The sequence below is a fragment of the Chenopodium album genome, chromosome 14, assembly GCF_948465745.1.
Source record: "Chenopodium album chromosome 14, dcCheAlbu1.1, whole genome shotgun sequence".
Lineage (NCBI taxonomy): Eukaryota > Viridiplantae > Streptophyta > Magnoliopsida > Caryophyllales > Amaranthaceae > Chenopodium > Chenopodium album.
The window spans coordinates 52079076-52102723 of NC_137847.1; the positions used below are offsets into that span (position 1 = coordinate 52079076).

A 23648-nucleotide genomic window follows, 5' to 3' on the forward strand; every position below is an offset into this window, starting at 1 on the left:
GGGAGTTAAAATTACATCTAAGCTAGCATAATAAAACAATAACATATCAAATTAAATACAACACAAAATCTAACCTAGTAACAAGCCCATGGACCATGGAATAACTTCATCATTTCTCAACACTTGTTGTTGTACTATCAATATAGAGCCTAAAGTATTAAAATCTACTGATACTAAAAAATCACCAATCAATCCTAATTCGAGATTTTCACTCCAATCTGATAATCCCTCTAATATTTTTGGATTAATTCCATAATTCCGCCCTACAATCCAAAGATCTATAGAAGCACTACTAGCGTTCAATGCATGTATAGCTGAAACAGTTTCGAAACCATTTCTCACAATAACTTCTTTGTAAGAAACTTTCTCATTCCTCCCATTTTTTTACCCAAAACCAAGTTATCATCCCATCATCCATCTTTCTTTCAGACTTAGTATCTCCATCATTATCACTTGCCAAGAACCGAACCACAACCAATGATACATCTGGATGTTCGACCATCCGGCTTACCAACGATAGAGCCTCACGAGCATCAGGCCCTCCAAGGAACAACATGACAAACTTGCCACGAGGGCAATGATTGAATTGTGTTGGAAGTGTGTCCCATGTTGAAGCATTCTTACATGCGAAAATTCCAACGGAGCAAGGTGCATGGCATAACATGTTAGCATTAGTAGATTGTACACCAGGCCTAAGTATGGCACTCGAAAAATCATTCCCATCTTTAATACATTTCTTGTGGAAGGGTAAAATAATAAATCTTACCTTTGTTCAACAAGGCACTCTCACAAATGTCTTGGTACATGGTCCGATTAGGGGTAACACTAGTAAATAAATTCATAGTAAGACAATTGATACGATCCTTCTCGTATAGCTTGATGGCATTGTGGATTGCTACATTGTTGCTGTCCCAATATTCACCATTCTCCTTCGAGTGGTCGATAAACATAGGGGTAGCTCGCCCTAAGAGTTCGATGAAGTAAATTACGAAAACTTTAAATGGGTTACTCGTTGTTGGATTCACAAAGTCTAAGAGGCTAAATAGGTTATCCATGCTTTCTTGGTCGTAGATGCAGGCTAAAAATCGAAGTTTAGACTCTTTGACTGTGTGTTGTATTGTTCTTTTCTTGTTGATCATGTATGGCTTTGTTGGATCATAAAGATAGTTGATCATAGGGCAGGATATCATTGTCATTATGATTGACAAAATCATTAACAATGAGAAAGATGGCGTCGTTACAAACTGCATATAAAAAATTCATCGTCACAATCTGATTATAAATCAAAGGGTAGGGATATAATTGGTATATGAGAGAGCTATCACTAATGTGCACTATCACTAGTATGTAGTACTCTGTAGTATATGTTGCAAAAAATCAAGCTAAAAAAGAACAGAGGAATCAATAATATAAATAGTTACAGAGTAGTGAAGTGTTGTGGACACGTAAAATGAAAGAATTAAGTTATTTTGTAAAAATGAGAGTAATGTTTTGTGGACACGTAACATGAAAAACTTAAGTTATTTTGTAAAATTGAGAGTAATAATCAATGATATGGGGCGGGTTTTATGTAAGCATTAAAGATTATTTTGATAAATTTTCACCTTTTAATTAAAAATAATTATTCAAACAAAAATTAATCACTATTATTAGCCAATCATTGAAAAAATCACTCTACATTTACTTTAACTATTAAAATAAGTTCGCAATAAGCTCTTATAGGATTATGATAGAGAAACGTACCTTAAAATCCATGAAATGGAGAAAAATGAAATATTCAGCTTGACCTTTAACGTTGAACATGAAGGCCATAGTTAGAGAATCTCTATATGACTTGCCTATAAATCGAGCCGACATAACAATTGTAGCAAACTTAGCTAAAATGGATACAACAGATAAAAGTAAGATCGGACTTAAGAACGACCAACTCTTGACCATTGCAAATAAATCTATCGTAAGGCCAAAATTAGCATACGCAAAGGGCATAAGAATGTTATCCGTAATAACCTCAGTATGATGTGCAATGGAATCGCCTATTATGGGACCATCGGGTATGACTAGCCCGAGCCAAAAAGTCCCAGTTCCTATTGAAGACCCAAGAAGATCAGTGACGAATCCAGCCATAAAAACTCCTATCAATATGACAACAATGTATTTTTGCTCCACTGGTTTAACTTTAGAACTTCGGGTATTAATCCACTCCATCACATGTGGTATGCCGTATAATAATAAGCCAGTGAACAAAAAAGTTGTAAACAAGTAATACAACACATAAATCTTGCTAACTTCGGCTTGCATCATAGCTTCAAAGGAAACAAAGTGAGATATCCCAACGAGTTCAATTAGGGTTGCCGTTAATAAAACAATACGCCCTATTTCCGATCTCAAAAGTTGCATTTCTTTTAGAATGGTGTAAAGAGTTGGGAATGATGAGTTAATCATAACTGAAGATATAGCTGTAAGAGAAGATTGTTTTTTGAGTGTTGGACTGTCAATGTAATTAAATACGCGACTAGATAATATAAGCGTTACGCACTGGGGGATTATCACACCAGCACCTGCAATCACCCAATGCTTCTTTTTGGCCTTGGTGACCGTAGAAAGGTCCATTTTCACCCCCATCACAAACAGGAACAAGGAAAGCCCTATAACCCCGATATTTTTTATTACAAAGTGCGAGCTCTCCGGAGTGAAAATCTTTGCAAAGATATTGTTGCGACCTAGGACTGATGGTCCAAGGATTATGCCCGCCTATACACAAAAAGTACGTACACAATTTTAATTTGTTCTAATAAGTATGTATTACTCCCTCTGTCTCCTGAAAAAACGATCCATTTGGCCTAATTTTAGTCCCAAAAAGAATGACCCATTAGCATTAAAATACCCACCAATTTGCAATAATATATGTGCAAAATTAGCTTCCCCGTATAAAATTTTGTTTTTCAATATACTTTTATTACGATATCTCTTTACTTTTTCATAAACCCCATGTAAATTAATCTTTCCGATATACTTTTACTTCTTTTTATTTAACTTTATTAATAACCGCGAAATCAACCCAAAAGGGTCGTTTTTTCGAGGACGGAGGGAGTATATTATTAGTAATTGTAATTATTATTCATATATAGAAGTGGTTAACGGATTAGAGGTCGGGCAGCATACAATAAAGCAATGTATTGATAATTTAATTTCAAGTTCTAAGAACTTTTTTATCATTTTAAAAAGTTCTTAGAGTATTTAGTTAGGAAGCTGTTTGAAATAGCTTTTTGGGTCCACGCTCACACGAGCAGTTTTTTAAAAGAGCTTTTTGTTTTTTGCATTTTGTTATTTTTTTACACTAAAACAACTAATGACTAAGTACTATATATACAATATTTACCAAATGTTTTACACAATCAATTTAACATGGCCGATATTTAATAAATATACAGTTCTATTAATTTATTTTATTAAGTATCATTATCTTGTAAAGTATTCAAAGAGCAGCCCATAGTATTCTACTTTATTACATTTGTTGCAATGATTTTTTTTTTTTTTTTTTTTTTTTTTTTTTTTTTTTTTTTGCCATCCTTGCTCTACACTACTTGCCCTATTGTTAAATCAATAGACACTTATAGGCTTATTTCATTATGCTTAATTGTTTTTCCTTAATTCTTTTATTTGCAAAGAGAATTTGAAAATTAATGAACTATGTAATTAACCTTTCGTTTCAAGAGAGAGAGACTTACAAGAACATCAGAAATGAGTCTAGGCTGTTTGAGAGGCTTCAAGACGAAGCGCAAAATGTTGCTAATAACAAGAACCATAGAAATTTCTAAGAGGAGAACGGTGAAGGAGAAATCAAGATGTTTAGCACCATGAAATATTGAGAAGGCGCGACTTTCATGATATCTTTGACAATTTATCTCAACAATACGGTCATGATAATCTATCAAAATCGATCCATTTAATTCAGGAACAATTTGATCCATAACATACAACAACTTAACTAGTTTATGATAATTTAATTTTAAAGGAGGAAAGAAACAATTTGTTTCAATTGTCTTTCAGTGGATAGACCGACGTCAACATGCATGTGTTTAGCTTAATGAAGACGATGATTGCCAAATCTATAATATAATCATAATCATGCATGTATACTAAGAGCATGCTACCCTCTTTCTTTTCTTTTTTGTTCTTCATACAGTTGTATGATTTTTTTTTTTTTTTATTTTTTAAAAAAAAAAATTTAAATTTCCTCTCAAATTAGAAAGAAAACAAATAAGCTAGGGATCGATTAGAAAAAAGAAAATTAAAAACGGTTATTTTTTTTTCTGTGGGAATAACAAGTCATAAGCACAGTAATCTACTAATTTTAGATATCTTAATCATAATTTTAAATTTCAAAAATCACATTTATAGGTATAATTCTTATCAAACTAGGGGAAGTTTCAGAGTAGCAAGAATAATAATTAGATCATCTCTATCGCGATCCTTAATCGATCACAGCAATCACATAGTTAAAGATAGCATGTCATGACTCTCATGAGCTTGTTGTAGATAACTCGTTTTGATTATTATTTATCATATATTATTTTATTCTTTGGTATTAATTTGTACCCGGAATTAGGAAAGAAACTAATAACAATTCCATATATGATGAAATGTATTGTACCATCAAATAATTTGGTGTTCAAATAATCATATCTACATCATAATTTAGCTCAATGCGTGGTTCCCACACCCAGGTGTACCATGCACATAATACACCTGAATTTTGAATTTCAAATTAATTTTAAAATTTTAATTTTATTTTCAAAATCTTATTATCCTAAATACTATATTTAGTTCCCTTTCTTTAAAAAAAAAAATCCTTTAATATTTTTTCACCAATTTAAAAAAAAAAAAATTAATATTTATTTTAATGATTGTTCCGTGTATTTTTTATGAGGTTTTTTATATGACTATATAATGTTTTTTATAATTTTTTTTTTATTCTCTAAAATTATTTCACCTAAAAATAACTTAAAATATTGTTTTTAAATTTCAAATTTATAAATTTCATTTTCAAAATTTTAGTTTTCAATTTTTTTAAAAAAAAATTCATTCATATTTTTCACCTTTAATATATATAGTTACATTATTCATTTTAGGGTTGGTATATAAATTTTTTTGTGATGTTAATATGTGATTTAATAATGTTATCTATTAGAAAACATGATGTACATTACAGTTGTAATGAACAATTATTTTTGTAAAAATATATCTTTTTTCTTATGTTCATAATTATATTATATAATGATTCTTATTAGAATTTTTGATAGTTTATTTTAAATGCCCATGTTCTTTGATTGTAATTGCAATGTACTTTTATCGTCACATAATGTTCATTGCTTATTGTGAAATGTTCTTTGAATTTTGTCTTTGGATCGTGGTATATATATATATATATATATATATATATATATATATATATTCCTTTGAGATCTCCTCTATTAATGATTGTTTTTAAGATCTAAAGAACATCCGTAATATTATTAAAAAAAATGATAATATTATGTAATATATATATATATATATATATATATATATATATATATATATATATATATATATATATATATTACATATATATATATATATATATATATATATATATTACATATATATATACATATATATATATATATATTACATATATATATATATATATATATATATATATTACATAATATTATCATTTTTTTTAATAATATTACGGATGTTCTTTAGATCTTAAAAACAATCATCAATAGAGGAGATCTCAAAGGAATATCGTCATCAACCTTCACGATACGGATTTTAAAATAAATATACGTAGTTAGTGATAATTAATATTAAAAATATAGAATTAATAAATGATATATTATTTAAAATATATTATAATAATTCAAAGAACATGCAAAATAAATAAAAGAACATCGAGGCAAAGAACATAAAGGATAAAAATAAAGTACATTCATATAATTGTTCAATAACTATAATAACAAACATAAGTACAATTTATAAAGAACATCGTCTTCAACATTTGACAAAATATAAAGAACATCATTTTCAACCTTTGACAAAATAAAAGAACATCATCTTCAACCTTTGTCATATGGATAAAAATAAAGAACATTCATATAATTGTTCAATAACTATAATAACAAACATAAGTACAGTTTATAAAGAACATCATCTTCAACATTTGACAAAATATAAAGAAGGAAAATTTGTCAAAAATAACATGACCTTTCAGCGGTCTTCCAAAAATGAAACGACCTTTAGATTATCTCAAAATAACACGACCTTTGACACATATCTTCCAAAAATAAAACGAAAAACCGGTAACTTGTTTTACAGGTTACATTTGACACGTGTCTTATTGTAATTTGTTAAGATTTTTTATATTTAACATTATATTAATAATAATGATCTTATATAATACCAAAAATTAAAAAAAAAACTGAAATTTTGAAGAAAAAAAAAATCAAACACCACCATCTTTCTATGAACCTCCATTACCTCAACAACCACCACGAACTCCCCCAGAAACCACCCCAATTCAGCCAGTCACACCGGGAACAACCCCTCTTCCCAGCACCACCATCGAAACCGCCTTCCCTCTCATCCTCATACTTGAAACAAACCCACGAATCCCCACCCATCACCTTTGAAACAAACCCACAAAACCACTAACAAAATTGTAAATTAGGGAAATGTTAAATCAGAAAACATCGCCCTACCTCCCTATATCATCGTGAAACCAACAATCCGCCCTTGAAACCCTAACATATGGGAAAATAAATAGCTTGCTTGTAGGTTATGGGGGTGCTAGCATCTTAAAATGTGGTAGGGAAGGGGAACGGAAATGGAGATGGAGTAGGACGTAGGGTCGAAATCGAGGACAGGCTGGGAAGAGGAGGACGGAAAAAGGGGACGGGAATGAAAGGACGCTGAAAAGAGGGTCAGGGGAAGCATGACTCCGGCGAGGAGGGGTGGGACGACGCTGACGGGGATAAGGGTAGTGGAGGAGGAAGGGTGGTTGGGCCGATGGAGCTGGGTGGTGGTTTTTTTCTTCTTTTGATTAAGGTTTTTATTTTTTATTTTTTTTGTTTTAAGGTTTTTTTTTAAAAAATTGTAAAAATAAAAATTGACCAATGACATTTTGACACATGTCGCTGATAACCTATTAAACAGGTTACCAACCGGTCACGTTTCATTTACGGAAGATATGTGTCAAAGGTCATGTTATTTTGAGATAATCTAAAGGTCGTTTTATTTTTGGAAGATCGTTGAAAGGTCGTGTTATTTTTGACAAATTTTCCTATGAAGAACATCATCTTCAACTTTTGACAAAATAAAAGAACATCATCTTCAACTTTTGTCATATGGATCTCAAATTCATAAATATCAAAATTGAAAAAAAAAAAAAAAAAAAAAAAACCTTTGATATTTTACAATAATCGTGCAAAATAATAACAAAATATGATCAACCTAATCAGCAAAATCCTAAAATTAAAATCATAACAAATAAACTCAAATTACCTTCTCCGATCCATCGATTATAATGTTCTCATAATTTGCTTTGTATTTTTCTCTTTACAAAATTCTTTATAAACTTTATTCTCTCTTAATTCGAAATTGAAATATGATGAAATTTAATTTTGAAAGTTATGTAAAAATGGAGAACATCATGAATCCCATCAATTGTGGAAAAGATTTTTTTTTTTATTTTTTGTATTTTTTTTAATAACAAACTGATAGCTTGCAAATGAAATGTTAAAAACTCATCATTTAACACTAGGTGTACCATGAGCATGGTACACCCTAGTGTACTATGCAATTTTCAAATTTAGCTAGTTATGTTGAAATTAACATTAATAAAGCACGATTATACTATACATTAATGGCTTGAACTATCTCCGTTCAACTTCTGTCAGTGATACATCAATAACAGATCTTGTATTCGAGTTGCTTGTTGGGTGACTTGATCCGATGTCTAGTCCATCTCTGATGAAAAAACCGAGTTGTTCAGGCTCCGGAAGAGTTGTCGAGTGACTATCTAACTTACGAACTACAAATGCCATTGTAGGCCTTTTGTATGCAGATTTTTGAACACATAACAAACCTAGTACACTATAAGCATATATAGTACGTACAATTGAACGTATAATGGTATTATTTGAGAATCTAAATTTATGGGCATCTACATGAAATTCTGTGACATGACTAGAATGCAATTGTTTTCCATGAAAATTGTTTTCTAAACGCAAATGCAATTGAAGATTGTTTTTCCTTTGTTTGATTGTACAAAAATTTCCTGATTACATACAATCATCTCAAACCCTCAACTCTCTTCAATTGATAAGCAAGTAGATGCCTCACTTGCTTTCTTTTATTTTTTTTTCAGAAAATGTGGCATTCCTCCTAATTTGGAGGAAAATGGTTTCCACAATACCACTGATTGGAAACTAAACATTCCATCCAATGTTTCCTTTTTTCATCCGGTCAAATTCAAACAAGGGAAATCTGAAAAGAGTTTTTATGAAAAACACTTTCCTCCAAAACAAACAATCTTTGTATTTCACGTTTTTAGTATATGTATTATCACACATGATTTAGCGGGAAATAATATTACATTATCAAAAAGGCAGATTAATTTTTTTTCTAGCAGTGTTTTGACTGGTCAAAACCCTAATCGCTACCTCAAACGCTACTACCAAACAGGGCTTTACGATACTATTTTTGAAGGGGCACTTAGTGAATAATTATGCAGACATAATCTTTTATATCATCAATATAACTGAATTTTAAACTAAAAAAATCTAAAGTAATTTTAGTGCGTGCCACCCAAGCACCCACATAGATCCGCGTCCTTTATCTCGGTTCCATTTCAGAGATAGAGACGTCATTCACAGACCAAGGCATAGACTTGCTGGTCGATTGATCTGACCATACCGAGTTGCCAAAGTTTGATCCTGTCCTATCTTTGATAAAGAAACCCGGGTTTTGTGGTACCGGTAGAGTGACAGAGTAACTATCTAACATGAGGACTACTGTTGCCATTGTAGGTCTATCGTCTACAGACTCTTGAACACACAGCAAGCCAAGGTGTATGCATCTTATGACTTCATTTACCGAGCATGAATCCCTTATACTTGGATCCACAAATTCCAAGGGTGCCCCATCATTCCACTGCTTCCATGCCTACAAGTTCGATAATAAAATCAATTTCTCCTTCTAATTTCATTAACAATATATTAGAGCTGAGTGACATACACTAATACGAAGTAAAAGGGGGTAATTAGAAAACTCACATAGCCTAAAAGGTCCTCAGCCTCCCCTGATTGGTAGAAACTAGTATTCCTTTTACCACTTAAAATCTCCAGCACTAGTACACCAAAGCTATATACATCTGATTTCACGGAAAATTGTCCTTGCATTGCATACTCTGGAGACATGTAGCCACTGCAAGAGAAATCATTATATAATTGTGATGTATATTAATTATGTACATGTTTGAATTTATCCATGATAATTTGCCTAGCTATGAATAAAGAGTTGGAGACTTGGAGTTATATACTTCCTCCATTCTTTATTACTTGATCCGCTTTGACTTTTACATTATTCACCACTCCTTCTTTGACCGTCTTTTGTGAATAATATGTAAGGAAAATATATTTATTTATGATCTTTTTGGATTCGTCTCAATAAGTATTATCATCACAATATATAACTTTTATAATTTTTACTTATGGAGAATTTATTTTAATAATCGTTAAAGTTTTGCATTAACAAGCGTGATTAAAGAAACAGATCAAGTAAAAAAGAGAAGAGGAAGTATATATAAGTACTTACTAAGTTCCAACAACTCTGCTTGTGTTTCCTTGGGTTTGGTCTACTCCGAAAATCCGAGCCATGCCAAAGTCTGAAATTTTAGGAACCATATCCACGTCTAATAACACATTGCTTGCTTTTAGATCACGATGTATGATTCTAAGTCGAGAATCTTGATGGAGATAAAGCATTCCTCGAGCAGTCCCTTGTATGATTTTATAGCGTCTTTCCCAATCCAATGATGCTTGTTTGTCAGGATCTATTTATGTACAAGCAAGCAAAAAAAATAATAATCATCAATTCAAGCATTATTATGAAAATAAATCTAATTAACTTCATTACAAGTATAGAATATAAAGGTCACGGAATATCGTACCAAAAAGGAAGTAGTCAAGACTTTTGTTGGGTACATATTCATACACAAGCAGTTTTTCGTCTCCTGCTATGCAAAATCCAAGTAACCTCACTAAATTTCTATGTTGAAGCTTGGCAACCAACGAAACCTCGTTCTTAAATTCTTGTACGCCTTGCCCTGAACCTCTCGATAACCTTTTCACTGCTATTTCTTGTCCATTTGACAGAGTACCCTGAAACGAAAATTTGATTACTCGTTAGTATGACAAGTCGTAGTGATTATATCATTACTCATTCCATCCCAATTTTATTGTCACACCAACTTTGCACATAATTTTTTCGCTAAGTTATGATTAGAATTTACATATGATTTTACCTTATATACACCACCGAATCCACCTTCACCTAACTTATTCTCATCGTTAAAATTCGCTGTTGCATATTGAAGTGAACTCAGATCATATTGCAAGGAATCAGCAGTTGTGAAATCTTCATTTTCTGCACCACAAAATTGTAATTGATGAAGTAGTGTTACTATCACCAAAAAGAAAATAATGATCAACTTTGCTCAATGATACTTTTGTTGTGTTCTTACCATTTTGTGGAGGTAAAGCACCGTATTTCTTAGACCGCTTTCTAATAAAACAAATTCCTAAAGCAAGTATTACCAATGATATAACAGAAACTGGAGCAACAATGGCGGCAATGATCCTGGCTGATAATTTTCTATGTCCTGTGTAGATAAGACATGTAAGACTGATTAATTAACTTATGTATTAAAAAAAAAAAAAAAAATCCTTGCGTACAAGAAGTTGTGCTTATAACAAGTCATGACACTATGACTGTATGGATCCATTTTACTACCCTAATCAGCACGTATTAGAATCGTGACTTACTTCCACAGAACAATATTTTATTGTGTTACGAATAAATTGATTTATACTTTTTTTTTCTCTGCCTTAAAAAAATAAGTTCAACAAAAATTGCCATTCTTGAGAGTTCAAAATGATATGTTCATGGACATAAGGACATTGAAATTATGTTTGAAGTTGTTTGTTAAAAATGCATGATAAAAAAAGCCCATCATATTGTGTATGTCCAAATATATACAAGTTAGCTCAGAACATAAGGGTCAAAGATGGATTAAGACAGCCCAAAAAGCAAATATTGTTGGACCAAATCCAGCTTGCCAAGGAGAGTTTCCTAAAGTAAAAATTTGTTCATACTCACTTACAAAACTACAAAAATATGTTTCTTTCAAAAAAAAAAAAAAAGTAAAAAAAAAAAAATAACTAAAAGTTAATTGTTACTTTTTGACCTGAGGTCAACTCTTGGTGGCTAATGAACGGAATAAGCCAACAAAATAAGTGATGGAGTTGACTAAAAGTCAAGTAAATGATGCCAACTACCAACCCCATAACCCCGTCAATCATTTAATGCCCTCAACTAAAGGCCACACACACTCCATTATTATTCCAATCTCTCAATTGACTCTTGGTAAGAGTGGATTCCGAAATTTAAGAAAATTTCAAATACATTTCGTATCGCAAAAGGCTATGCATACAATTGTTGTATGTGGTCCCTACATACAATTCTAATTTGTCATGTTTTGATTGACTAGAATAATGGGCCCAAGTTTCATTATATTTAATTTATATTTGTATCATAACAAAGGCTACACATACAATTGTTGTATGTGGTCCCTACATACAACTCTAATTTATCATCTTTTGATTGGCTAGAATAATAGGCCCAAGTTCCATTATATTCAAATTCCATTTGTATCATAACAAACTCTTAAAATCTGAAAAGATATTTTGAAAAAAAATGAGATATGTTAGACATTTGTATCATAATAATAATGAGAGATAGAATGGCATAGCTATAAATATTTTATTCTTATTTTTTATGATTATATTTCATTTAATTATCAGCAAACACTAACTTTAATTTATTCGAATGTGTATAAAATGCTTCACATAATAATAATAAAAAAAAACAATAATAATGATAATAATAATAACACTTGCGTTCATACATAAACAGCAAATAGGATATACGGTTGATTGGATATTTTATTGTATGAACATATGTGAAATGGATATAATAATTTTTGTATGCGGCTGGCCACATCGTGCGGCAGGGGTTACTCGTAGGGTGCTACTTGTTTTGTCAGGGGTGTTACTGGCTTTGTCAGGGTTACTTGTAGGGGTTACTTGTATGGGTGTTACTGGTTTTGATCAGGGGTTACTTGTAGGGTGTTACTGATTTTGTCAAGGGTTACTTGTATTATGGGGTTACTTGTATGGGTGTTACTGGTTTTGGTCATGGATTACTTGTAGAGTGTTACTGGTTTGGTATGAGGTTTTGGTCTAGAGTTACTTGTAGGAGTTGCTCGGAATACAAGTAACCCATATAAATAACCCCACGATACAAGTAACCTCATAATACAAGTAACACCTTACAAGTAACCCATATAAGTAACCTCAGAATAAAAGTAACCCTAAAATACAAAATAACCTCATAATACAAGTAATTCTAGAATACAAAGTAACCTCTGCTGCACCATGTGGCTTGCTACACTGAAAAACCATTAGAAATCATGATATACCCCATGCCATCGAGATCGTGTGTACACATTTTTGGATTAACTAAAATATGGGATTCCTCTATTCATAATAGATTAAAAAAAAAAAAAAAAAATTCAAATTAAGTTTAAATAATATCAATTGAATATATATTCATATGCAAGGAATGAATGAAATGTTAGAAATTAACAACTGTATCTCCAAAATAAATTATGGAGGAGTTTAAACATTTTGAAGTGATTAAAAAGACACTAATCTAAAATCAAATTCCATCTATACAACGGAGTAGTTTTTTTGTAACTCAAAAAACCCAGGCCAAAGGCTAATAACAAAGATCAAGAAATAATTAAGAATCTGAATAAGTAGAGATGTGAAATGACGTACCCTTCCCATTACTAACAACGGGTTTAGTACCCGGCGACGGCGACGGCGACGGCAACGGTGGCGTAGAGAAATTAGTGGCACCATTATAAAACGGGTAAGTCTCGTAGCGTACAAAACAACTAGGCTGCATAACACGAGCACCCATCTTAACGTCGAGCGACCCGATCGCAATCGTCAAGCATTGATTACAATCTGAGGCGCTCAAGTCAGGAGTACACTGCTCCATTGCATAGAGATTCTTCAAGCTGTTAAATTTCACCACTTTTGTGGCATATTTTTTACCCGACTTACTATTCGAAGTCTGACCTGCTAAACTATTCATTGTGTTTCCTAAAAGATCAGAAAACGCGGTTTGATTTCCGGTCATATTTTGAGTGTTGGTTAAGAACACTTTAGGTGATTGCTCCATTTTTCCAAGGAGCGATTCGTTAGAGTATCTTACGGTACACTCGTCGTACCATATTACCGCGATTTTTCGATTGGGACAGTAAGACTTTGGTAGGTCTGTTGTGGTTGCGGTCTTGACACAATCCCTGCACGCGGTGATGTTTTGATCACCGCGGCAGAGGAATAGGCCGTAGACGGCATCGCTGGTGTTGGTGCCGGCGGATGTGATGTCGAAGCCCGTGGGGTTGTTGGTGGCGTTGGAGGAGAGGGATTTGAAGAGGGTGTTGAGGTTGGTGTGGTACTTACTATTTGTAGCAAATTTAGTGGTGTTTGAGCAAATATTATAGAGATAAGTTGGAGTGGAAGTTGATTTGGAAATTAGGTGAAGTAAGAGGGTAATTATTATAATTAGTTTGGAATTTGTTGCTAGATTCATAGTATACAGAATAATAATTATGATAGTTTTGATGAAGAAAGTATAATCTTGATGAGGGAGGGATTATTTTAGATAAAAAAAAATAAAGGAGGATATGAAATATGAATAATGTGTGATAATAATAAAGAAATACGAAGTACATGGTACAATGTAAATGGCTTAAGTAGTAAAATGACAAAATTAGGCATCGATGGAGAAAGTTTGCCCTTTGGCTTAGGGGACTAGGGGTGGGTCCTTTGATTTTTTTTTGGTTGTTTGCATTCAATGTATTTATATATGCTTTGAAATTTCCAATTTTCCACAATTTTATATGTTGAACGGTTGATGCCTCGTACTTAAGTCAATGTTGCTATATATCTCACCATGCTTCACCTAAAGGCCAATAGTATTGGTATGATTAACTATACTTACCAGCTAGATATTTCAATGTATGTATTCAAGACGTCATAGTCCAAACGTATTAGCATTGGATTGTGTTCGATGTACACTTTTTTTTGGTAGCTGCAAATATGCAAGTCTGGCGCACTAAGTGAATACTGGCTTTGTGAGCACACGTATCAATAAAACAATATCTAAATTTGAGAGAAATATTAATTAAAATAATCTAGCGTATTAGAAACAATGAAAACATAGATCAATTGATTTATTGATGCCTTCAACATCCAAATTGCCAAGGTGGGCATACGTGTGATCCGACAAAGATAGATTTATTCGTTTAGAGCAAGCAATGCAGTACTGGTGGTCATTTAAAATAAGAAGCAACACAATAGCTATAATTAAATTGTGCACAAATGCACAATACATACAACACTAAAGCATGTTGCCATTGAGTAGGAATTGAAGCTCTAATTCTCATATTTTTGATCGTTTACTTGTTTTATTTGGAATAATCACAATGTTTTCTCAATAACCACTTGATTGATAATGACCTAATAATGAGATATAGATCCAAAAAAACTTGGTAAGAAATCTTAGAAAACATCTTAAACATCAAAAAGTGCTTGTATTCTAACACATGCATGGCCTATTGTAGCTATCTAGCTTCAGCTTCAGTCACCGACAAGTCATTCATTGACCAAGGCGTAGAGTTGCTCGTCAATTCATCACAATTTTTACTTCTCACATAGCTTTTGATAAAGAAAGCCGGCTGTTTTGGCATTGGAAGAGTAATTGAGTGACTGTCTAACATGAGCATCGATGTTGCCATTGTAGGTCTATCATCAGTACACTCTTGAACACATAACATGCCAAGATGCATGCATCTCATGACTTCGTGTATTGAGCACGAGTTCCTTACGGTTTCATCCACAATCTCCAATGGCACGCCATCTCTCCATTTCTTCCATGCCTACATAATAAATAATTCATTTGGTTGTATACTTATATATTCATTGTTTCCCTTATTTTTGTAGGCTAAGAATCAAAAGAAAGTAAGGCTCTTACATAGCTTAGAAGGTCCTCGGCATAGCCTGATTGGTAGAAGCTACTATTCCTTTTGCCACTTAAAATTTCTAAAACTAGCACGCCAAAACTATACACATCAGACTTAACAGAAAATTGTCCATGCATTGCATACTCGGGTGACATATAACCACTGCCAAAAAAAAAAGGTGCATTACATTCATATATGTGTACTGATATACATACCATGGTAAATGTATTTTTTTTATATATTTTTTATTTATAAATTAAAGTTTTCCATAAGATGAAATAAAAACTAAAGCTATACTTACTAGGTTCCCACAACTCGACTTGTATTTCCTTGGGATTGATCCACACCAAATATCCTTGCCATGCCAAAATCTGAAACTTTTGGGTTCAAATCTTTGTCCAACAAAACATTACTCACCTTAAGGTCGCGATGTATAATTCTAAGTCGAGAATCCTGGTGGAGATAAAGCATCCCTCGAGCTACCCCTCTTATAATTTTGTATCTTCTTTCCCAATTTAGTTGTTCTCGTTTCACTGGATCTGTAGATTACAAGACATCATATACACTTAAAAATTAGTCCAATAGAATCGATCATATCGTGGTAACATAAAAATTTATTTATTACATGAATTTTTAGCTATTGGTATTAATTATTAGTACCAAAAAGGAAATGGTCAAGACTCTTGTTGGGGATGTATTCATAAACAAGCAACTTTTCTTCTCCTGCTAAGCAAAATCCCAATAACCTCACCAAATTTCTATGTTGAAGCTTTGCTGCCAACAATACTTCACTCTTGAATTCTTCTACACCTTGATCAGAACTTTTGGACAACCTCTTCACTGCTATTTCTTTCCCATTTGACAATATTCCCTGGGATAAATGTTTAGAGTGATTGTGATTGTAAGTAATGTGGTTGTATTTTTTTTTTAATTTATTTTTAGGAATAAATAATGTTGCATTAAATCCAAAGGAGCAATGCATGCATTACACAGAATAATAGTACTATTAAATTATATAAAATGGCACTAAATTAAAGCTTCCAAGTAACATAACTCCATTTTACCTAAAATTGACATTAAATTAAAGTTTGTTTCTTCGCTCTCTCAATTTTTATTTGCCAACCAAATTTTGTTTTGTAATTATATTTTAAATAATCGAATTCCTCTAAATTAAATTTATTTATTTTTTGTCATAATTTTTTAAATCAATCAAACCCCACTTTAATTTTTTTTTCTCTATGTTTTTCATTTTTTTACCAACTTAACACAATACTCGTATTACTTTTTGTTTGTATCCATTGCACTTACCGTTAAACAAATGCAAAAGTTTAACAGAACTTTTATTTAAGAACAGAAAGAGTATGTAAGATAAAATTTTAAAAAAATACCATTACCTTATATACTCCCCCAAATCCGCCTTCACCTAATTTATTCTCATGGGAAAAATTGTTTGTAGCAGATTGAAGTGTACCCAGATTATACTGTAAGGAATCAGCTATTGTAAAATCTCCACCTTAAAAAACCATGAAATACAATAATTACAAAATTAAGTAGTGTAGAATATGTATTAATGGATGATGAACTCAAACATAAAACTTGTATTATCATCTTACTACATTCGATGGGTACGGAATGATGATAATTCTTAGCTCTCTTTTTCAGAAAACAGTAGGTTATTGCAATTACTTTCAATGGTATTGCAACTAATATAGCAACAATAATTATCATCATCTTGTTTAATGATTTCTTCTTTTTTCCTGCATCAAATTTAATTCCACTATTAGAATTATCGAAGAATCAATTTAACCAAAAGTTTTAGTGCTTGAAATTTGCATACATACATAATGTACTTCTAGTGTTAAATTATACACTTGTATGTAGCAAAATTATGAAACTCCTTCAATGTTAGGATAAGAGTAATGTCTTACATGTTTTCATTAGAAGTGCTAATTTATACTTCCTCCGTTCTGTTAATATTGCAACAAGGAGGAAATTACGCATCCCGAAACACCTTTTATATGCTAAATATCTATAATTGTGTAAGAGTAAAAATTATAAAAAGTTGATATTGTGAAAGTATTTTATGAGACGAATCCAACAAGATCCCACTTGACTATATTTTGCTTAACGTATAACTTATATTATATGGTCAAACAAGAGTGATGAATAGCGCAAAAAGTTCATTGTTGCAATATTAATAGAACGGAGGAAGTATATACCTTGAAATAAATTAATGTGAGACGGTATATATACACATGACAAATAGGTGGAAATGGCCAATTGGTTGCTTTAATTTTAAAATCAGTAATTCAGTACCAACTAAGCACATTTTTGGACCAATATCGAATAATTTTTTTTATAACCAATATCGAATATTTTGGAATTAAATGGAAAATACAATAGAAGTTCAGTGTTACCCCCCCCCCCCCCCAAAAAAAAAAAAAAAAAAGAAGTTCTAGTTGGTACCAAATATTTTAGTATAAAATAAGTATTAAAGGGAATATTATATACTACTTTCGGTTCATATTATTTGCAATGATTTGACATAAAATAAAGAGAAAAAATATCTAATCGTTACAAAAAAATAAGAAACAGAGGTAAGTCATGTTCACTTCAGCTTAATTTCAGTTCAGTTCACTTCAGCTCCAATCACTTCAGTTCAGTTCAGTTCATCAGCTCCTAATTTTCTTCTCTCATAAAATATTTATTTCAGCTTCAATCATTTCAGTTCAGTGCAGTTCAGCTTCAATCATTTCAGTTCAATTCAATTCAGCTTAGTTCAATAAATATGAACAGACCCATAATATTAGAAAAAAACTATCACAATTATAGCTTTAGACTTTTAGCCATTAGTTTCTAGACATTAGTAAGTTTAGTGGCCTATACGATACGGCGACAAGCAGTACCATGACACGAAGACATTAGTAAGTTTCTCCGTAATGTTTGCTTTGCGACTTGGGATCAACGAAGTGGGGCCCATCATGGACTTTTATTTGGCATCATCCAGTCAACGTTACTCTTCATCTGAGTTTTACAGTATAAAAATGATGTATGTAGATAATTAACGGTTAAGAATTAAAATATTTATTAAACTTAGTGTTTCTTGTAGCTCATATTTCTTCTTCCAATCAAATATGCTCTTCATATCCTTAAGAACATCACATTTTTATTTGTGTCAATTAGAAAAGATATTTGGGAAATATTTAAGGCGGATATTTTTTTTTTCTTTTTAGTTTTTCTTTTTCTACATCAATGTTTGTAATTAGGGATTTGCTTGCAATTTTATATAGTTTATAGCTACTAGCTAGAATATGCAATTAGCTTGGCCAAGCAAATAAGCCTTGCTTAGCTAATTTGCTTGAAAATTTTGTCAAAAAGAAAATGCTAAAAGTAAATTAGTAATTAAGATGAAAACAATCAAATAATTAATAATTTAAATAGTAAGCTAATAGTTAATCTTTGGGGCTCAAACTAGCTAGAAAGATAATTAGTTTAAAAACTTACGTGACATGTCAAGCTAGTTTGACAATTAGCTTGTCATTGATGTTGCTTAGTATCCATATTTTGACCAAAGATAAGGTTGCACAAAGAAACAATGTGTGTTGACCATATACCATACTAATTGCCAACAACACATACGGAGTAACAAATTAATTGCTGTTGCGCGCTAGTCCAACAAACCTTGACCCCTCTAATTCAGAAAAGGCCCAAATTATTAAACAATTTTGTACGAGAATACCACAATAACCGCTTGAAGGAGATTTGTCAAATTGACTATCCCACTGTTGAAATAAAAATTAAAAATATAACTCGGGATTTTTTTATTTTTTTTTTTTTTTTTTTGGATTTTACCACAATAAGATTTAAACGGAAAAAACAAGAAGGATTAGAACGACAGAGGGAATGTTGATGTGAAACAAAGATTTATAAGACGGCCAATGTAATACGGAAATTTTTTTTACACTATTTTTAATTTTTTATACTCTAAATTAATTTTCATGCTTATATTTTTTAAAATGCTCAGCAATAACCAATCCCGTTCCTGATGTTTATGTGCTCTAAACATAATGTAAGAAAAAAGCCTTTACACATATAAATATATTTTTTATACACAATAAATATAAAATAACTTATTTTATGTAAATAATGCGAGTAAATCTTAAATCTCATAACACAATAATTACTTTTCATGATATATAAAAAAAAAAAATGTACAGTAATGCTACCTTTGTACAATCGGCCACGCACTAAAGGGAAAGATGTCAAATATCAAGTCATTAATGCCATATAATACATCAGAAACAACAAATAAAAAAAAGATGGGAGTTGAATATTTAGTGATAGATGAATTATTTTTGCACCTATCTAATTTGTTAATTACCTTAATGATTGCCATGATATTAATTTACCAAATTTAAAGTGTTTGAAATTGGGTATTTAAAGAAGATGCTAAGCGGTTGGAAAAATTGTATTTTGGGAAGTTGTTGAGCATGGAAACCGGAGAAGCTAAGGAGGTGAAGAATTAAAATGTTGTAATTCAACTTAGTCGTAATTGATAAATATGATAACGACACTAGCTAATTAACTGCCAGTTTTGTGCGTGGCTAACCATACTATGTGACTACTTATAACGAATAAAATAATCCCTATAACACTGGCCTAGTAACTCCTGTAACACTAACCAAGTAACTCTTATAAACTGACGAAGTAACTCTTTTAACGCTGATCAAGTAACCCCTATTACACTACCGAAGTAACTCAAGCCATATATTGGATGACCTCATCGTGTGGCCAATCACATATAAGACTCTATGACCAACTAATAATACCGAGTATAAATTACTCAAAATGAAATATAATTAAAAACTAGTTTGAGGTCTGGGCGATGCCCCGGCACCCCCGGCTCATTTTTTTTTGTATATATTAGTAAATTGTTTTAAAAAATAATTTAAATAAATTAAAGTAAAATCTATTGATGGTTTTATAATTATAAAAGAAAAATCATATTTTTTAGTAAATTTTATTGAGCATTAACAAAATTCATTATCATATTAGTTTGTTTTATCTGTTAAATGAATGAGCAAAAGACAGAATGAGGATTAAAAAATTAGAATTTATGAACATTAATTTTTTGTGAGGAAAAATTGATGATTAGTTTTAATATGACATGAATCACATGACCCCACAACATTTATTAATTGATGACGACACGTAACAAAAAGGATGACACGTGGAAAAAATGATGACAAGTGGCATGATTACAATTCTTGCCTTGGATTTTAATATAGATATATAGATTACTCTTGAAAAACGACATAAATTAACTCACCAGTCTCAGCAAATGGCGGCACCGAGTTATTACGAACCGAAGACGCCGAGTAATTAACTGCACTATTGTAAAATGGATAGATTTCGTACCGAACGTTACAACTAGGTTGTAACACCCTTGAACCTTGCATGACCGAGAGTTGCGTGATCGCACGTGTCAAGCATTGACTGCATTCATTGGGAGTCAAATCCGGTGTACACTGTTCTAACGCATACAATGCAATTGACCTAGTGAAATTCACCGCTTTCGCAGTGAACTTAACCCCCGACCGATTATTAGCGGTCTCAACCGCCGATTCATGCATTGTTTTTTTCATAAAATCTCCGAACCGGGTTTGGTTTCCGTTTATTCTTTCGGAGTTCATCATGCTCACCTTAGGTTCAATAGAAAGTTTACCAAAAATAGACACGTTGGAGTACCTTACCATACACTCGTCATACCATATTGTTGCCACCCTTGAGTTGGGGCAGTATGTATGTGGTAAGTCCGTGGAGGTTGCGGTTTTCACGCAGTCTCTGCACGCGGTGATGTTTTGGTCACCGCGGCAGAGAAAGAGGCCATAGACCGCATCGGTTGTGCCTTTGCCGGCTGATGTTGTGTAGAAGCCGGTGGGGTCAGTGGCGACGTTAAAGGCGAGAGAATGGAGGAGGGTGTTGAGGTTAGTTGCATAATTGGTGTTGGGAGCGAAGGTGGTGTTTGGGCAAAAGTTATACAAATATAATGGAAGGGAAGTTGATTTAGGAATTATGAAGAGAAGATAGATTGATAAGATCATACAGAGTGTCATCTTATCTTTTTAGAAAAGGTGGCATCATAGACTATGTGCTCACTTTCAAAATCCATCAATTTGGTCCAATTACTATCTATATATAAACACATGATACGGGTAATAAGTTTAGAATGTACAACGTTAATTTACACCAAAAGAATAAATGTACATAAGTAAAAAAACATATCTTTGCAAGTTTGTGAAGCATGTCACATTTAGGGGTGTCAAAAACTCACCCGACCCGAAAGGTTCATCTAAAACCGAACTGTTTTCGAACTGGTTTAACCCGCGAATTTTTTATCCGAATTCGATCTGGAGTCAACCCGAAGTTAACTCAAAACCGACTTCCCCTGGTAATATATGGTCCAAACCCAACTTGGAATCGACTCATAGTTAATCCGAAACTATTAAGACCCGATAATTCAAGATCCGAATTCAATCTAATCCGAAACAAAATCTACCCGAAACCATTTTGACCCTAAAAGTATCTCTTTTTACCCGATTTATGTATCACCCGACCTCTATTTACCCGACTTGAAACATCCTTTGACCCAACTTAACCCGACCCAAAACTACTCATGATTAATTTTTACCCGACCCTTTTAATTAACTTAATCCAACATTTTTCATGACCATCCTCTCCAACCATTTTAAGTTGTGGGGTTCAAGCTTAGTTATAATTAGGAAAAGTGAGACATACACTATCACATTTACTTATATATCCTTTATTCATCTAACTAAGCTAACAAACTATAATTAAATCCAAGAGCCCATGATTTCACACATCTAAATATTCTACATTTCTACAACATTGCAAACTAAAAGCTCATGGATGACCAAAAAATTAACGCATGTACATTATTAATAAATTGATATATTGTTTTTTTTTTTTTTTTGACAAGAAATTGATATATTGTTAATATAAGGAAAACCGTGCCGCAAAGAAATGGCAATGTTGAATGGAGTCAACATATTAGGGACAATACAAATGTACAAATTATTGTCATTGATTGATATTAGTGCATGGATTAGGGACGGTAAATGTACAATGATCATTGATTGATATATTTAGACAATTAGTCTATGATTTTGCACTCTAAAGTCAAACAATCCAATATTATCATTATACCATGAAATATACTTCCTAAAATGTATAAAATTTAAAGTTTATGACATTAAATATGTATATATGTTATATTAATGTGATTAGGTGTATTATATTCACGATTTTGATGAATCTGAATTTATTTCAACTTAATTGAACTAATCTGAATTTATTTCAACATATGTTACATATATGGATTTATCTGAATGTATCTGAAATAATCTGAATTTAATTATTTGAATTTATCTTAACTATTCTTAATATATCAAAACTTATATGATATTATCTGAACTTATTACACATTATATGTGGTTTGTCACAATGTCACATCATGTGGCAGGGGTTACTTTATTAGTGTAACCGCGGTTACTTGATCAGTGTTAAAGGGGTTACTTGATCAGTGTTAAAGGGGTTACTTCGTCAGTGCTATAGGGTTACTCAGTGTTATAGGGGTTACTAAGTTTGTATTACAGGGGTTACTTGGTCAGTTCGTTTTATATGGGTTACTTTTTTTTTAAAATAAGTGGTTACTTGGTGTGGCTGGCCACACACAAGACGGGCTGCTGAACTTGTAGTGTTGTAATAAGAGAAAATAATAAGGCGAGTTGAACAAACCCTTATCTGAACGGACTCTAACATATTAGGGCTTATTTAGCTTATTTTAGTTATAATTAATTTGAATTTTGATATTAGACCGTGTGTTTATTTCATCTGATTGTCACTAATCTATCTTATTGCCGTATTGGCCTAGTTTAGGGTTTGCATTGCATAAAGTTGTAAGAAAATTACAAGGTATGGTCCAAATTGAGAATTTTATAATGTAAAGTGTAGTTAGTGGAAATATAATTAATTGTTAATATGAGTAAGAAATAATAAAATATTTTTATTGGTAGGATTAATGAGGAGAAGTAATAAAATATTCGTAGTAACGTGTCCTTACTAAATAAGATAATAGAATTATTATGAAACCAACGTAAAGTAAATATGTGTTGCGATTATTACAAAACGGAGGGGTATAACTTCA

General features: G+C 32.0%; 3 protein-coding genes across 3 annotated transcripts; all 3 read right to left on the reverse strand.

Moving 5' to 3' along the window:
• Positions 1 to 367: 367 nt before the first annotated feature.
• Positions 368 to 3971, reverse strand: LOC145578343 (cation/H(+) antiporter 24-like). Its single transcript, XM_081635680.1, has 4 exons — positions 3702 to 3971; positions 1744 to 2751; positions 767 to 1244; positions 368 to 723 (listed from the first exon to the last, which is right to left on the reverse strand). The coding sequence occupies exons 1-4, from the start codon at positions 3969 to 3971 to the stop codon at positions 368 to 370; spliced, it is 2112 nt and encodes a 703-aa protein (XP_081491806.1).
• A 4600-nt stretch (positions 3972 to 8571) lies between these two features.
• LOC145577505 (cysteine-rich receptor-like protein kinase 10) lies at positions 8572 to 14083 on the reverse strand. Its single transcript, XM_081634990.1, has 7 exons — positions 13167 to 14083; positions 10790 to 10927; positions 10571 to 10692; positions 10217 to 10427; positions 9862 to 10099; positions 9321 to 9471; positions 8572 to 9210 (listed from the first exon to the last, which is right to left on the reverse strand). The coding sequence occupies exons 1-7, from the start codon at positions 13987 to 13989 to the stop codon at positions 8881 to 8883; spliced, it is 2013 nt and encodes a 670-aa protein (XP_081491116.1). The 5' UTR covers positions 13990 to 14083; the 3' UTR covers positions 8572 to 8880.
• Positions 14084 to 15012: 929 nt separating this feature from the next.
• Positions 15013 to 21537, reverse strand: LOC145577523 (cysteine-rich receptor-like protein kinase 10). The gene is made up of 7 exons (XM_081635009.1): positions 20751 to 21537; positions 17035 to 17178; positions 16816 to 16934; positions 16082 to 16292; positions 15723 to 15960; positions 15433 to 15583; positions 15013 to 15337 (listed from the first exon to the last, which is right to left on the reverse strand). Exons 1-7 carry the CDS (start codon positions 21535 to 21537, stop codon positions 15023 to 15025), a joined length of 1965 nt encoding a protein of 654 aa, XP_081491135.1. The 3' UTR covers positions 15013 to 15022.
• Positions 21538 to 23648: the final 2111 nt, after the last annotated feature.